Source organism: Cherax quadricarinatus, chromosome 3 (assembly GCF_038502225.1).
Source record: "Cherax quadricarinatus isolate ZL_2023a chromosome 3, ASM3850222v1, whole genome shotgun sequence".
Lineage (NCBI taxonomy): Eukaryota > Metazoa > Arthropoda > Malacostraca > Decapoda > Parastacidae > Cherax > Cherax quadricarinatus.
Window position 1 is genome coordinate 79,994,155 of NC_091294.1, and position 18,252 is coordinate 80,012,406.

The 18,252-nt window shown below is 38.0% G+C and overlaps 1 protein-coding gene across 6 annotated transcripts in view; it reads left to right on the top strand.

Moving 5' to 3' along the window:
* Positions 1 to 16,990, top strand: part of LOC128705091 (nephrin) — a 324,072-nt gene extending 307,082 nt beyond the window's left edge. For 5 of the 6 annotated variants that reach the window (XM_053800326.2, XM_053800316.2, XM_053800332.2 and 2 more), the window contains exon 14: positions 8,312 to 16,990. In XM_053800326.2, the coding sequence (XP_053656301.2) occupies positions 8,312 to 8,623 (312 nt within the window). In that variant the 3' untranslated portion in view covers positions 8,624 to 16,990. The remainder of the gene's footprint in view (positions 1 to 8,311) is intronic. The other variant, XM_070093082.1, reaches the window with a different exon arrangement.
* Positions 16,991 to 18,252: the final 1,262 nt, after the last annotated feature.

Sequence of the window (18,252 nt, forward strand, 5' to 3'; positions counted from 1 at the left end):
GGATGTGAAAACTTATATGAGATATTCATCTTGTTTAGAAATTTAAACACCAACTTAGTTACATTGATTAGTTTGGGTAAAGAAGAATACCTATTTATAACAATGGCTAAGGAAGGACAAACTATTGGAGTGGTGGTCACAGTAATTTCAACAGGAGCAATATATGCCTTTTGTACAGGCCAATTAGCTTTATTTACCAACCAGCTCGGTCCTTTAAACCATGATACAGCATTTGCAAATTTAGCATAAGGTAAACCTCGAGACAAGAAATCAGCTGGATTCTCCTCACCAGGTATATGATTAAATGTTAACATATGCTACCCAAACTATTATACTTCTCTTGCATCTGATTAATTTCAGTGACTCTGTTTTGTACGTACACAATTTTACTGTTTCCATTATGAATCCATTGTAAGGATATCTCATTATCAGACCAAATTAGTGTCGCTAATATTTATCTCCTGCAACTTATTTCTTATATAATTAGCTAATTTGACACCTACATAAATGGCTGTTAATTCCAACTGAGGTAATGTACGTGATTTAATTGGAGACACTTTAGCCTTAGACATAACAAGAGAAATAACACTATTACATTGAAGGTAAGCAGCTGCTCCATATGCCAATTTTGAAGCATCACAAAAAATGGGGAGTATATTTTTCCCATCTGGATTGGCCACCTGGCGTGGGAACTCAACATTGGAATTTTTTCATAATCACCAATTAATTCATCCCACCTGTTAATGAATTCCTCAGGTAGAGTTTCATCCCAAGCACATTTCAGCTTCCATGCTTCTTGTATTAATAATTTCCCTCTTATAGTAAGGGGTGACACTAAACCTAGTGGAACAAAACATTTGGAAACTTCAGCAAGCAAAACTCTCTTAGTTAATTTATTGGTCATACTGTAATTATTAGGTTTTAACATTAACAAATCTCTCTCAGCATCCCAAGTTAATCCCAATACATTACTACATTTTGGCACTTCATCTCCAGGGAAATCTTTACTTATTTTGTCCTTTAATTTGAACGAATTACTATTCCATTCCCTCAGAGGCATATTTGCGCTTTGCATTATTTTATTAGCCTCTCCATAAGTCATTAACAGTTCCTCTTCAGTTGACGTCACACCCAGGAAATTGTCCACATAAAATTGTTTGCTCATTACTTTACTCAATGGACTTCCTATACATTTAAGGTGTGCATTTATCGTCGCTTGAAGTAGGAACGGACTGGATGTAGCACCAAATAATACGCTCCTAAAGCAAAAGGTTTTCAGAGGGCTAAGTGGGTCACTAGGATTCTCAGGCCATAAGAAGCGGGTACAATCCCAGTCAGCCTCTTGTAAACCCACTCTTAGGAAAGATTTACTTATGTCAGCCGTAAAGGCATAATTCTTCATCCTGAAATTTAATAAGATATCTCCTAATTTTTCCGTCAACGACGGACCTGTCATCATTCATTTAAACTAGGTACATTTTTGTTACTCCTGGCACTACAATTAAACACAATCCTCAAAGGAGTGGTCTTAGAATCCTTCTTCACTCCGTGATGTGGCAAATAGTGACCATAAATTTTGGCTTGCTCAGGAGGTACCTCTTCTATAAATTTATTAATTAATTGTTCAGTAATTATATTATAGGCAGTCAACAATTCTGGTGTCTTACTCAGTTCGCGGAGCTGAGCCTTTAATTGTCCATATGCCATTCTGTAATTAGTGGGCAATTCTGGATGGTTCAGTCTCCATGGAAGTCGTACCCAGTATTGTCCAGATTCAAATTTTACATCTCTCAGGTATTGTTCCTGAGTAAAAAAATCGTCTGGACTTTCTTCATTTACATTTATTCCAATGCTGTCTAATTCCCACAATTTATGCACTGGCTCAACACCATCCTCTATGAAAGAATTGTACTGGGGCACGATTTCATGAGTAAGACACACAGTTATAGTATTTGTAGTTTCCTCTAGTCATGAATTATTATTACGAGGAATCCTACATTACATGGCCTCCTGCAGTCTTTAAAAGGGTGACACCACATTTCTTTTCCATACCCTTTACAAAGGAGGCATAATAGTCACTACCTATCAAAATATTTATTGGGTCTACAGAATCATCATTTACACCGGAAGGTGCTAAATTTACATCATGTGAAAGTCTTTCTGTAGCTTTACTAAGCCCTATTGTAGATATTTTCTCTGGAAGTCTATCTACAATTACTGCATTAACACGTTTTTTCTCATTGCCCAACCTGACAGTTACATAAACAGTGTCATACAATTGAGCCCTTTTATCTGAGAGAAAACCAGATAATTTTAGAGTTGTAGGATCTCCCATCTGTACTTTCATACCATCAAGACATTTACATTTTATGAAAGTATGCTGGGATCTCTGGTCTAATAATGCAGTTACATTTTTTGATTTATGTCTTTTATCATCATTTTTACCTGTAACACAGGTAAGGCTACTTCAGCAAAACCATCATTATTAACATTAGCAGCAATTTTTACATTAGCCACTGTTGTGTCTGGATTGTCAGCATTATCATTATTATCAGCATTATCAGCATTATCTTCCTTTGTGACATTGATAACAGTTGTTTAATTTGGCATGACAATCCTTTACATTGTGATTACCTAGACATCTGATACCTCTGCCAAGTTCCTCCAATCTTTCAACTTTATCATTCCATGAATTGTATGCATTGCAATTCTTAGAAAAATGAGTACCCTTCCAAAAGAGACAATCTCTTTTTTCTTTGACTGGTTTCTTATTAACTGGGCTACTCTTAGGAGGGTACTTATTCTTCTTACCTTGTGGAGAATCATTATTTCTGATTCCTGCTACTTGATATGCACCTATGCAACTCTTTTTAGGAAATGAATTTTGATTATTAACATTGGGATAATTATTCCCATTGTGAAACTTGACAGATACTTCAGAGTTATTATGTGTTGCATCTTTAAAATGAGTTAGTTGGCTGGTCTGCAACTGCACAATTAATTCTTGTAGACCTAGTCTTATTTCCTCCAGACCAAAATAACCCTTGTGATACTTGTTCGGGAGCCATTCAAGTGTTTTACAGCTTAATTTATTCTGTATAATGGCACTCAATAACCAGTCTGATTCCTTCAGATTATATTTATTACTTAAAGTTTTGAGAGTGCTCTCCAGTTTAACTCTAAACTGCTGTAAACCTTTGTAAGTGTGATCTTGAGATTTTAAATTAACAATGCTATTCTCTAGATCCAACCTACTTTGTTCTATATTACCATAAGTGACCTTCAACAAGTCAACTGCTTCTTTGTAAGAATCATCTATATTGGGAAAGGCTTGTATAAGTATGTGAGCATCTCCTCTTACCTGTCCTTTGAGGTAAAATAATTTAGTTACTCAGGCTAGGTCATTCCTATCATGCACAGCTGCTTTAAAAATTGACCAAAACTCCTTCCAATTTTCTCCAGGACTAAATACAGGTAAACATAATTCTGGGAGTTTTGGCAAAGACATTTGTTGGAGCAGATTGATTAACTGCCTGGTTTACACATTTTAATTTATTCAAGGCCTGACTTTTACAAGAAAGAATCTTTTCCTCTAATTCATAATACTGATTAATTATGAGATCTACTTCAGCCTCATCTACACAGTTTACTAACAAATCTCCTTCATATTTGTTGTAATATAATTTGTATGTATCATATCTATTACCTCAAGCATCTAAATACAATTTTAAATCATCAGTATTCACAGTTTCTTGATTCATTAATTCCAAACACTTATTGTATGCTTTTGTTACATACCCCTTTCTAGCTTGCAGTGATGCTTTTTTGCTTTATATTCCATATGTTTGTCTTCTACATTAATTTCCTCAATTTCAGCCATGATGCAATGTATTAAATTCAACTTAATTAATAACACTGATTATATACTAAATTATGCACTTCATAAAGGTAAATATTACAACTTACCTTTGAATAAATCCTAGCTACACTTGAGCTTAGCAATTACATATAAGAAAATTATACTATAAATTTTAAATACACATTAATAATGTTAGCTACACTTGAGCTTAGTAATTACACATGTAAGAAAATTATAATATAAATTTTAAATGCATTAATATAAATCTTAGCTACACTTGAGCTTAGCAATTACACATACACTGATATAAATCTTGGCCAGAATTTGGCATATCAAAATTAATATTATGCACATTAATATAATCCTATCCAGGCTTGGCTTAGCAAAATTAATATTGTAATAATTATAATCCACTACACATTAAGTAAATTTGTGGACCTAGCATCCACCTCCTTCTGTCATTTCACATATAATTATTAAGTAATTAATTCACTAATTAATGACTTATTGCCTCCGGTTCAAGAAAGACCAACAGTAAATTCAAGTAAATTACATTTACTTGGATGTAACATAAGGTACATACCAGTAAATGGTAACTAAGATAATTATTATTTATCAAAGTTACATAGACAAGTAGGAATTTGGGAGACCTAGGTCACGGAAATGTCCCCCTTCGATACCTACAACTGTCATATCCACAAGTTGCTATAGACCTATATAATTGCAAATGAATTTACCAGGATTTCTGGTAAAATTATTATAATTTTTGTGGACTTTATATTAAAATTAATAAATGATTGCATATACACATTTATGTAACAGAAGGAGAATTTATAATCATAATACTCACCAATTTGTCTGGAGATTACTGTGTATAATACTCAAAAAACTCCCTCTAACTAAATTTATGATGATAATACTGGCCAGAATTACAAACATAATTTAGATAGCTTATCTGAGGTTCCTGGAGCTGTCCTGTACATCGATTTACTGCTCAAATTATGCAGAAATGCACATCCAACAATTTTGGCTCCTATTTGAGAGGTGTAAGCCCAATATAACCTCTAGAGCGACGAAAATTATACACTTTACATTAACGTGTTTGTACTCCATTCAAAACACAATGGCGAGTCTCTCTGTTCATCCACGCAGGCACCGAGCTTCCCATTTTTTATAATATAATTTTTATTAAATACAATATAGGCCATCAATTTACATATAAAATACTGTATTTCCAGAAAATACATACAGTATTTTCCACAGTCACACCACAATGTCACACTACAGTGCTACAGTGTCACACTACAATGTCACACTAGTGTCACACTACAGTGCTACAGTGTCACACCAAAATGTCACACTACAGTGCTACAGTGTCACACTACAATGTCACACTAGTGTCACACTACAGTGCTACAGTGTCACACCATAATGTCACACTACAGTGCTACAGTGTCACACTACAATGTCACACTACAAAAACAAACACATCAAAAGTTTATTTCTTTACAAAGGTTACAGTGCGTGTTGACATTTCATAATATGATTGGTACAAAGAAAGCCACTATAATGCTGAGGCTTCTCCAGCATACTTAACCTAATACTTTTACACTACTTAAGTCTAGACAAACTTACAAATATTCAATAAAGTGTAATAAAATATTTGGGAGAGTAACTTCAAATTTGGTTAGAGATTAACATAGTGTGGGTATGGTTATTATTGAAAGATGAGATGATTTTTAAGTTATTTTATTTTATTAACACATCAGCTGTTTCCCACTAAGGCAGGGTGGCCCAAAAAAGAAAAACTTTCATCATCATTCACTCCATCACTGTCTTGCCAGAGGCGTGCTTTACACTACAGTTATAAAACTGTAACATTAACACCCCTCCTGCTGGTTCGGGCAAAGAGTTCCAGATCTTCAAATTCAAATTCAAATTCAAAGTTTATTCTCTATAAGGATTACAATGCTGAGTTTACAGAATTTGGTTATTGTGTGGTTTACATGTAGTAAAATAATAATTACAGAGTGTACCACTAGAACACCTAGCATGGCTAGGCATTTCGGGCAGACTTAAATTAAATCTTACGTTTAAAATATTACAAAATTATGAGGTAAGTTGGTATTATGGCTAAGTGACTAAATACTAGTTTGTGAGTTTAGCAATGTGAATGCTTTTGTTTTGGCACTATACATAGTTTCAGTATTGGAGTATCACAGGCCAACTTATGACTAGTTAAGATTCATTATTTTGAGATTGAGATTAATATTTCTGTTTATGGTCAAATGGGTGAGTGAGTGTAAGTGTGAACCACCAGGTGGTATTCGTATAATTAGTTGACAGGGTGTATCAGGGAGATGAGATGTTTTCTGATGGTAGTTTTGAATTTGATGAATGTGTCTGCAGTTTTAGAATTTTCAGGTAGGGTGTTCCAGATTTTAGGGCCTTTGACATACATTGAATTTTTGTAAAAGTTTAGTCGGACACGGGGAATGTCATAGAGATGTTTGTGTCTGGTGTTGTGCCTGTGGGTTCTGTCACAACTATCAAGAAAGTGTTTTAGGTCAAGGTTAATATTGGAATTTAAGGACCTGTAGATGTAGATTGCACAGTAGTAAGTGTGGATGTACTGAACTGGGAGTAAGTTTAGATCTATGAAGAGTGTGGGGGTGTGTTGCCAGGGATGGGATATAGTGATTATTCTTACTGCGGCTTTTTGTTGGGTTATTATTGGCTTTAGGTGCCCTTTATGTGCATTGAATTTTTGCAAAGTATGAGATAGACACGAGGGATGTCAAAAAAGTGTTCTGTGCCTCGTGTTATGCCTGTGTGTTCTGTTATAACTGTCTAGGAGAAATTTGAGCAGAGGGTTGATATTGGAGTTTAATGTTCTGTATACGTATATAGTAGGCACAGTAATAAGTGTGTATACATATTTTGTATATTAACCCGTAAACGGTTCAAGCAGATCTACGTTCACGTGTAGCGCTACAAAAGCAGATCTACGTTTTTTTACATATTTTCAAATATAACAAAAAAAAAAAGGTAGATCAAAGTTTTTTTACACATTTTCAAATGTAAAAAAACAAAAAGAAGATCTACTTTTTTTACATACTTTCAAATGTTGAAAAAACGTATATATACGTTTGGACCATTTACGGGTTAATTTAGTTCAAGCTTTTGAAGAGTGGTGAGGTGTGTTGTCTGGTGCAGGAGTTTGTGATCATCTGCACTGCCAGTTTATGTTAAGTTATTAAAGGTTTAAGGTGATTGGCTGTGGTAGATCCTCCAGAACAAATACCATAGGTGAGGTAAGAGTATATTAGAGTGATATAAAGTAAGAAGTGCCCTTTGGGATAGATAGTATCGTATCTTGGAAAGGATGCCTACTGTCTTGGAAGCTTTCTTAATTATATGTTGGATGTGGGTCTGAAATTTAAGATTACACTCAAGGTGGAGACCTAGAAATTTGCCTTCAGTGTGTCTTGTAATGGAGTAACCTTTATTGATATGTTCACCTTGATATTTAACGCTCGGTTTTCAAAAAGCTTGAAGTAGGTTTTGTCTATGTTGAGAGTAGTAGGATTTGTTGGTGTTCTATATAGAGTATTTGTGTAATTATCAGTGAGGTAGTGTCACATCACAGTGTCACACCAGTGTCACACCACAGTGTCTCACCACAGTGTCACACCAGTATCACACCACAGTGTCTCACCACAGTGTCTCACCACAGTGACACACCATGTGGCAAGACACCACAGTATCACACCACAGTGTCACACCAAAGTGTCTTACCACACTGACACACCATGTGGCGAGACACCACAGTGTCACGCCACAGTGTCACACCAGTGTCTCACCACAGTGTCACACCACAGTGTCACACCAGTGTCACACCAGTGTCACACCACAGTGTCTTACCACAGTAACACACTATGTGGTGAGACACCACAGTGTCACACCACAGTGTCACACCAGTGTCTCACCACAGTGTCACACCACAGTGTCACACCAGTGTCTCACCACAGTGTCACACCACAGTGTCTCACCACAGTATCACACCACAGTGTCACACCAGTGTCTCACCACAGTGTCACACCACAGTGTCTCACCACAGTGTCTCACCACAGTGTCACACCACAGTGTCTCACCACATTGTCACACCAGTGTCACACCACAGTGTCACACCACAGTGTCTCACCACAGTGTCACACCATTGTCTCACCACAGTGTCTCACCAGTGTCACACCACAGTGTCACACCACAATGTCACACCACAGTGTCTTACCACCATGTCCCACCACAATGTCACACCACAGTGTCGCACAACAGTCACACCACAGTGTCACCACAGTGTCACACCAGTGTCACACCAGTGTCACACCACATTGTCACACAGTGTCTCACCATAGTGTCACACTAGTGTCTCACAACTGTATCTCACCACAGAATACGGACAAGGACGATGTGGAGTATGCAGAACTGACCTTCAAGAATGGACGTAATAAGCACAGCAAGAAACACGGTCGACCTGGTGTTAATGGCGCCCTGCGACCAGCTGAAGACTCCACTATTTACGCCACTATTGATCACACCCGCACTGCACAACAGCAGGCACCACAGCAGGCACAGCAGCAACTCCTGACACAGCAACAGCAAGGAAGTAGGCCTATAAAACAGGGCAGTGATGACTTAAATGTTGGTGTGAGGGCCGCTGAGGACGTGCCCTTGATGGATCCTGCTCTTGAGAGTAGTGTTTGAGAGGCCAATGGTGATGTTCTGTAAGCCTACCTTTGCTTGAGGCTTAGTGATAACCAGACAGTGGATCAACCAGCCTTATAATGTCATCTAATAGGCCTACCCTTGCTGGAGGCCTAGTGATAACCAGACAGTGGATCAAGCCTATACCTCTATATTATATATATATATATATATATATATATATATATATATATATATATATATATATATATATATATATATATATATATATATATATATATATATATATATATATTTCATATACATAATTTTATAACTTTTCTGGAAATTTGAGAGAAAAGCTAAAAAAAAAGAAAATTCTTTTGTGTATATTAAAGTTTATTTCTGATAAGTTAGGATTTATTAATAAATTTTTTAGTGGTAAGTTCCATTAACTTTAAAGTTCCATGTTTAAAGTTTAGTGAGAGTTAGAGCCAGCTCTCTTACTAAGCTTTATAAGAGAGCTGGCTCTATATTTCTCTCAGTGTATATATACACAGAGTTGACTCTTCTAGCAGCCTTAATGACCCTTGTGTAGTAGACAGACTTGAAACCCCATTAACCATTTAAAACTGTGAAGCCACACAGTCTTGTGTCTTATTAATGGTGTGGCTAAGGCTGATGTGTTACTCTCCCAGCTGAGCCATGTTTGTGTCTGTTTACAAGAACATAAATCACCCTCTGCTGTTATCCCTCCTGTCTCAGGTTATCCCACCCGCACTCTGCATTACACTGTGTGTGTGTGTGCAATCTGTTCTTTGTATCTTTTTTATTTTTAAACATTATTTATTCTTGATGTTGAATTTCTGGTTTCTTCCCTATCATCTCCTCTTCTCTTATTAGGTGATTTTAACCCTTTGACTGTTTTCGACGTATAAATACGTCTTACGAGCCAATGTTTCTGACGTATATATACTCAATAATTCTAGCGGCTTCAAATCAAGTGGGAGAAAGCTGGTAGGCCCACATGTGAGAGAATGGGTCTGTGTGGTCAGTGTGCACCACATAAAAAAAATCCTGCAGCACACATTGCGCAATGAGAAAAAAAAAACTCTGATCGTTTTTTTGGAATAAAACGCCGACTTTGAGGTGTATTTTCGTATAGTATTTATCGTTGTATTCGCGTTTTCATGGTCTTAGGTGATAAAATGGAAAACATATTACAGAAATACAGATGATTTTCATTACTTTTACGATGAAAACGACCTTGAAACTGAGCTCAAAGTAGCGGAAATGTTCGATTTTTACCAATGTTCAAGAGTAAATAAATCACACCACACGTCCAATACACGTCAACTGGGGAGTCTAATATTCTTTCACTAGTGCACTGATATTATTTATACCATTTTTACAATAATGCAGTCGTCTGCATAACAGTAAATTTTGTATTTTTTTGTATGAATAAAAAATCAAAATAGAAAGCAATAATAATATAAGAGGGGCCTAGAGATGTGACTAATGAACAGAGCATATGTTATTTTAGTGCCACGAATGTCTACCTTGTTTATTCTGGACCCTATTTTGAAATTGGCATCTTTTTTATTTTGTGTGAAATTGGCCAAATTGCCAATTTCTGACCACCATATTGGGTAGTCCAAATTAGTAAATGGGAGGTTTCTTGTACTCAGCTGATAGATAAAATGGAGTTCTATAGAAATAGCTATGAGTTTGGTCAACTGGAACAATGGAATTGGCTGAAAATAGGGCTCAAAGTCGGCGAAATCGCCGATACGCATATGTCGCCAAGACCGCTAACTTCGCGGGAGCATAATTCCACGAGTTTTCGACCAAATTTCGAACTTTTGGTGTCATTACCATCGGGAAAAGATTCTCTATCATTTCATAAGAAAAAATAATTTTTTTTTTTTTCAAAAATTGAGCGACATAGAATGACAGTTTCAGAGAGGGGCCTGAAACAGTCAAAGGGTTAATGCTCATCATTTCCTCTTGGGAGGGTCTCACTGTGACTCGTAGAGGTGAGGTAGAGGTTCTTCTCACTTCTCTCACCCTCCATGTTTTAAATACAGGTACTTCCACCCATTTTGATCCTCACACTCAAACTCTCTCTGGTATAGATCTCTCAGTTTGTTACTCATCAACAGCACTTAACTTTACCTGGCTTGTGCTTCCAGATTTACATGACAGCGATCATATTCCTATCCTTCTTACTACCCAAACCGTGGTATGGGGGGGGGGTAATGAACTCGCAGTTCGTTTGCAGTTGTGTTATTACAATTTCTTGAGTCAATCCTTACTTCCCACTCATATTCTCGCCCTCCTTGTAGCTCATGTTAGCATTTTGAACAGGCAAATTGTGCCCTTTACTCATATCAAACTGTTTAAAGTGAGGAACCTTGTTTGTCCTCAACTGAAGAGGTATTACAACTATTTTTTGTCTTCTGTTTTAACTATGGGTTCGCATTCTATACATCAAACCTTGAGTAGACATTCTCAGAAATGTGTGCCTTGGTGGTCTCCTGCTTATGCTTGTGCAGTATGTTTGAAACATGCTGCATGGGGCTGATATCATTACAACAGGACCACAGAGCGGCTCTTTGCTTGTAAGCGTGTAAGGGCAGTCACCCGCTGTGTCATCCATGAAGCAAAACACACTTGTTGGCGGGATTGTTTCTACCATCACTTCGGCTTCCTCTATGAGTACAGTTTGGACAAAATACAGAAACTGAGTGGCAGGTATTTTCCAAATCTGGCTTCCATTCTTAGAAGTGCTGGTGTCAGCATTGCAAATCCTATTGAAGTTGCTACTGCAACTGGAAATCATCTTGTCTGTATCTCTCAGGGGCTACATCTATGTCCCTCATTTTTTTCCTCCAAATCTGCCAGAGAGTTACTGCCTTTGCACTTCTTGCAGAGAAGAGTCTTATAATGTGCCTTGTTTGCTTCCAGAACTAGAGTCAACAATCCGCTTGTTGATCGTTGGCAGCTGAACCTGATGGCATTTAAATTTGTATGCTCCAGCACTTACATCTGTCAGCCCTTGATGTTCTCTTATGTTTTTTTTAATTTTGTCTGGTCTCAAGGGGTTCTTCTCCAGCTGTGGAAAACTGCATTGTTCTGCCTTTTCATAAACCAGGTACTTGGGCCTGATGCCTCTCACTATTGTTCCACTGCTCTTATCAGTGCAGTTTGCAAGGTGATGGAACATATAGTAAATAAACATTTAGAGTGGTATTTAGAGACACACAATAGTCTTTTCACTTGTCAATTTGGTTTTCACAAGGGCCACTCCACTATCAACTCTTTACTCTGCTGAAGATACCTATGTCCCTAATGCCTTTGCTAGTAGCAACTTGGTTATTGCAGTCTTTTTTTTTTTTTATCTTAAAACAGTTTTTCTGACACTTCATGGCAATATAACATCTTGGCCCAAGTTTATTCCTCAGGCCTCTGGGACAGTCTGCCACTTTTCCTTAAAAACTTCTTATCTGAGAGACATTTCTGTGTCTGAGTTAATATGTTTTCCCCAGACTATATCCAGGCTGAAGGTGTCCCTAACTATTAATGACCTGGCCTCTGTTCTTCCATCTATTATTTGTCATCACTTGATGTTGATGAGTTGGCTATAACTTGTGCAGGTGCTGACAACCTTACTAACTTTACCTGTTATATGCTACATCCACTCTGACCTTACTAACTTTACCTGTTATATGCTACATCCACTCTGACCTTACTAACTTTACCTGTTATATGCTACATCCACTCTGACCTTACTAACTTTACCTGTTATATGCTACATCCACTCTGACCTTACTAACTTTACCTGTTATATGCTACATCCACTCTGACCTTACTAACTTTACCTGTTATATGCTACAGCCACACTGACCTTACTAACTTTACCTGTTATATGCTACATCCACACTGACCTTACTAACTTTACCTGTTATATGCTACAGCCACACTGACCTTACTAACTCTACCTGTTATATGCTACATCCACTCTGACCTTACTAACTTTACCTGTTATATGCTACATCCACTTTGACCTTACTAACTCTACCTGTTATATGCTACATCCACACTGACCTTACTGAGTCTACCTGTTATACTCGACATCCTCAGTGACCTTACTGACTACCTGTTATACTCTACAACCTCGCTAGTCTCTGATCAAGTGTGTTAAACCTTTATGATTGGAATAATATCAATGGTGCACTAGATAGACTTGAAACCCCATTAACCATTTAAAACTGTGAATCAACAATGGTGCACTACATAGACTTGAAACCCCACATCTATACACTGATGTATATATTTATATATTTGAATAGGCCTAAGGCTTTTGTTAAATAATATACTCTATGATTTTATTATTTTTTAAGATTACAATGAATTTTTTGTGAGTTATGGTATTTATAAGTTTAACTTTTGTCCAGTGCCATTTATAAATTAAAATATTTAAAGAACATGATTATATTAACCTTATAGTGTGTATAGAGTCTGTTCTCTTATATAGAGTCAGTTCTTATATATAGTCATTTCTTATATAGACTCAGTTCTTATATAGTCTATAGTCAGTTCTCATACAGTCAGTTCTCTTATATAGAGTCAGTTCTCTTATATAGAATCCTCCTCCTCCAATTCTCTTGTATAGTCAGTTGTTATATAGACAAGAAGGTACATATCACACACCATGGGACACACCATGGGATACACCATGGAACACACCATGGGACACACCATGGGACACAGACCATGGTAGCTACAACCACTTCACTTCAGTTGAATTATATTTTGTACTAAAAACAGGTATTTTAAAACAAAAAGAGATGGTTCAAGGCTGTATTTTTTTCCTCTCATTTCTTCAGTGTCTGAAGCCCCTTTTTGTTGCTCAATTATGTTATCAAAACTCTTGTAACCCTCCAGGAAAGCTATACAACATCTCCTGACTTAACAACAGAGTTGCATTTCTCAGACCACGTTGGTAAATAAATTCGTGGCTGTGTGAGGAGCATACTATAATGGTAGTGGGTTTGTGTCAACCATCTTTGATATTGTTTTAATGTCGCCTTTGCACCATTTATAACATTTTTAGTATTTTAAATGTTTATAGAATATATTACTGTGTTTATTGTAAACACAGTAGATAAATACATGAGTGGGTGTGGGTGGGTGTGAGTTGGACCTGATTAGCTTGCGTTACTGGGTCAGTTTGCCGTGTTTCTTCCTCAAGTGAATGTGACCTGACCTGACTAGGTTGGGGGATTGGCTTAAGCTGGTAGGAGACTTGGACCTGCCTCGCATGGGCCAGTAGGCCTGCTGCAGTGTTTCTTCTTTCTTGTGTTCTTATGTTCTTAATAAACAGAATAGAGGAAATCAGCTTTAATATACATTACTGAGGTAGTCATGCTAGTCAGAGAGCTGGTCGTAAGTCTGAGTCATTGGTAAACGAGTACGTCACTACGTGAAGAGAGGTTGTATATGCAGAGTTTTTTCACATTTGTGGGAAGTTTATCCAACAGATAGTTCCATCATGCCTAATTTCCATTTTTCACAGAAAAAGATTTTTCAACCCCCAAAAAATCACTGAATATAGTTCAGTGTTTTTAGTCATTTTTGATGGATTTTCAGAATTGCTTAAAAGCACACCATTGGTACTGTATTGTATACTGATTGAAGCTAGGTCACTTTAATATGATACGAGGCCATGTTATTATTGTGATGTAGTAACAGAGTAATGCAAATGTTTTCGTTAACCTTCAAAATTGTATTTTGTTCGTCTATGGCAAATAACTGATATAACGAACAGTTCCATGATGAATATATTAATTTTTTGAAACAAAAAAAAATTACCTGCCTTTATATGTATATATCTATATAGATCAGCAGTTTTACACTATGGTGGTGTGCAAGCAAGTAGGTACCTGGGAGTTAGTCACCTTACACCTGCTGCTCTATTCACCTAGCAAGCAAGTACCTGAGAGTTAGTCACCTTACACCTGCTGCCCTGTTCACCTAATAAGCAAGTAGGTACCTGAGAATTAGTCACCTTACACCTGCTGCCCTATTCACCTAGCAAGCAAGTAGGTACCTGAGAGTTAGTCACCTTACACCTTCTGCCCCATTCACCTGATAGTAATAATTTAGTAGTAGTACAGTAACAGTAGTAGATGTAAAACCATTAGTAGTAATACTAGTGATAATATCAGTGTTGACCACAGCAATGTAAACTAAATTACTGGGAGCAGTTGAAATCCCTTTATTTGTACTCCCTGGAATCCAGGTGGGAAAGATACATGATAATATACACTTGGAAAATCATAGAGGGACTAGTTCCAAATTTACCCACAAAAATAACTCCCTACAAAAGCAAAAGTCTGGGCAGGAGATGCAGCATCCCCCCAATGAATAGCAGGGGTGCCACTAGAGACAACACAGTAAGTGTCAGGGGCCCAAGACTGTTCAACTGCCTCCCAGCATACATAAGGGGGATTACCAATAAACCTCTGGTTGTCTTCAAGAAGGCACTGGACAGGCACCTAAAGTCAGTACCTGATTGGCCAGGCTGTGGTTTGTATGTTGGGTTACATGCAGCCAACAGTAATAGCCTGGTTGATCAGGCCCTGATCCACCACCAGGCTTGGTCATGGACTGGGCTGCAGGGGCTGTTGACCTCCAAAACACCCTCCAGGTATACATATGCATATACAGCCTCTCCTCACTTAACAACCCTCCAGGTATACATATGCATATACAGCCTCTCCTCACTTAACAACCCTCCAGGTATACATATGCATATACAGCCTCTCCTCACTTAACAACCCTCCAGGTATACATATGCATATACAGTCTCTCCTCACTTAACAACCCTCCAGGTATACATATGCATATACAGCCTCTCCTCACTTAACAACCCTCCAGGTATACATGCATATACAGCCTCTCCTCACTTAACAACCCTCCAGGTATACATATGCATATACAGCCTCTCCTCACTTAACAACCCTCCAGGTATACATAAGCATATACAGTATCTCCTCACTTAACCCTCCATGTATACATATGCATATACAGCCTCTCCTCACTTAGGAACCCTCTAGGTATACATAAGCATATACAGCATCTCACTTAGCAACCCTCCAGGTATACATATGCATATACAGTCTCTCCTCACTTAACAACCCTCCAGGTATACATATGCATATACAGTCCTCACTTAACCCTCCAGGTATACATAAGCATATACAGCCTCTCCTCACTTAACAACCCTCCAGGTATACATAAGCATATACAGCCTCTCCTCACTTAACAACCCTCCAGGTATACATAAGCATATACAGCCTCTCCTCACTTAACAACCCTCCAGGTATACATATGCATATGCAGTCTCTCCTCACTTAACAACCCTCCAGGTATACATAAGCATATACAGCCTTTCCTCACTTAACCCTCCAGGTATACATAAGCATATACAGCCTCTCCTCACTTAACAACTCTCCATGTATACATATGCATATACAGTCTCTCCTCACTTAACCCTCCAGGTATACATATACATATACAGCCTCTCCTCACTTAACCCTCCAGGTATACATATGCATATATAGCCTCTCCTCACTTAACAACCCTCCAGGTATACATATGCATATACAGTCTCTCCTCACTTAACAACAGAGTTCCATTCCTAAGACCTCATCATTAAACGAATTTGTCACTAAGTGAGGACCTTACTATAATGGTAGTGAGTTTGTGTCAACCATCTAACGAATTTGTTCCCATAAGCATTAATGTAAATTAGATTAATCCGTTTCAGACCCTCAAAAATACACTTACAAAAGCACTTACATAAATACACTTACATAATTGTTCGAGTTCTGAGCTGTTTGTATTCCGAGGTACCACTGTATAATGTTTGTATCCCAAGGTGACACTGTATAATGTTTGTATCCTGAGGTAACACTGTATAATGTTTGTATCCTGAGGTGACACTGTATAATGTTTGTATCCCGAGGTAACACTGTATAATGTTTGTATCCCGAGGTAACACTGTACAGTGGACCCCCGCATAACGATTACCTCCGAATGCGACCAATTATGTAAGTGTATTTATGTAAGTGCGTTTGTACGTGTATGTTTGGGGGTCTGAAATGGACTAATCTACTTCACAATATTCCTTATGGGAATAAATTCGGTCAGTACTGGCACCTGAACATACTTATGGAGTGAAAAAATATCGTTAACCGGGGGTTCACTGTATATTGTTTGTATCCCGAGGTAACACTGTATAATGTTTGTATCCCGAGGTAACACTGTATAATGTTTGTATCCCGAGGTAACACTGTATATTGTTTGTATCCCGAGGTAACACTGTATAATGTTTGTATCCCGAGGTAACACTGTATAATGTTTGTATCCCGAGGTAACACTGTATAATGTTTGTATCCCGAGGTAACACTGTATAATGTTTGTATCCCGAGGTAACACTGTATAATGTTTGTATCCCGAGGTAACACTGTATATTGAAATAAAATCAGCTCTAATATACATTAATTAGGTATAAATACTTGTCAGAGAGCCCAGTGTAAGTTCGATGCGTCGGTAAACGAGTACGTTGCTAAGTGAGGAGAGGCTGTATGTGTACCTGTGAGCAGTTGGGAGAGTTTTGTAGTATCTGCTGATAGCATGTTCAAGCAGGTTGTTGCTGCCTCATAATTATCATATATTTAGTCATAACAAAGAAGTATAGGGAAAGTTGACTTATAATTTTTAATGTTTAATTACGCTGTTAAACTGATGAAAATAATGCAAGGAAGAGAGAGAGGTACATGACAAGAAGTTAAACAGAGAAGGAGGAGAAGGAAGTGGAGGAGGCATTGACAAATTGACAACATGTATTCCACACGTCTATATGGATGCAACAAAAAGACATTCCTTTAATACATAAATAACCCACACATAGGAGAGAGGAGCTTACCACATTAGTTTATATAGGTGTAGAGAGATACTGTATATACAGCATATAGTGGCCACAATAAAACTAAATGTTATTGATCACTTCCTCTCTACTTCGGTATAACCCAAATTAGATGAAGGACATTGTGGCTACCCTAACATATATAACTTTCAAAATGTTTAGAGACAGATGTATGTATACTTTAATCTGCTAGGCAAGATGGCATTACATTGGTATAAATCATCACACACATAAGAGTGAGTCCAACACTTGAGGTAATACAGTGTGTCAGAGTTGGAAGATTTGAGTATTGGATAATAGTAACTTTATTTAGGCACAGATACACAGGAGCTGTGACTCAGGGAGAGTTGTGACTCAGGGACAGGAGCTGTGACTTGGGGCAAGGAGCTGTGACTCGGGGCCAGGAGCTGTGACTCAGGGCCAGGAGCTGTGACTCAGGGCCAGGAGCCATGACTCTGGGGCAGGAGCCATGACTCGGGGCCAAGAGCTGTGACTCGGGGACAAGAGCCATGACTCTGGGCCAGGAGCCGCGACTCTGAGCCAGGAGCCGTGATTCAGGGCCAGGAGCTGTGACTCGGGGACAAGAGCCATGACTCTGGGCCAGGAACCGTGACTTGGGGCTAGGAGCCGTGACTCAGGGCCACAAGCCGTGACTCGGGGCCACAAGCCGTGACTCGGGGCCACAAGCTGTGAC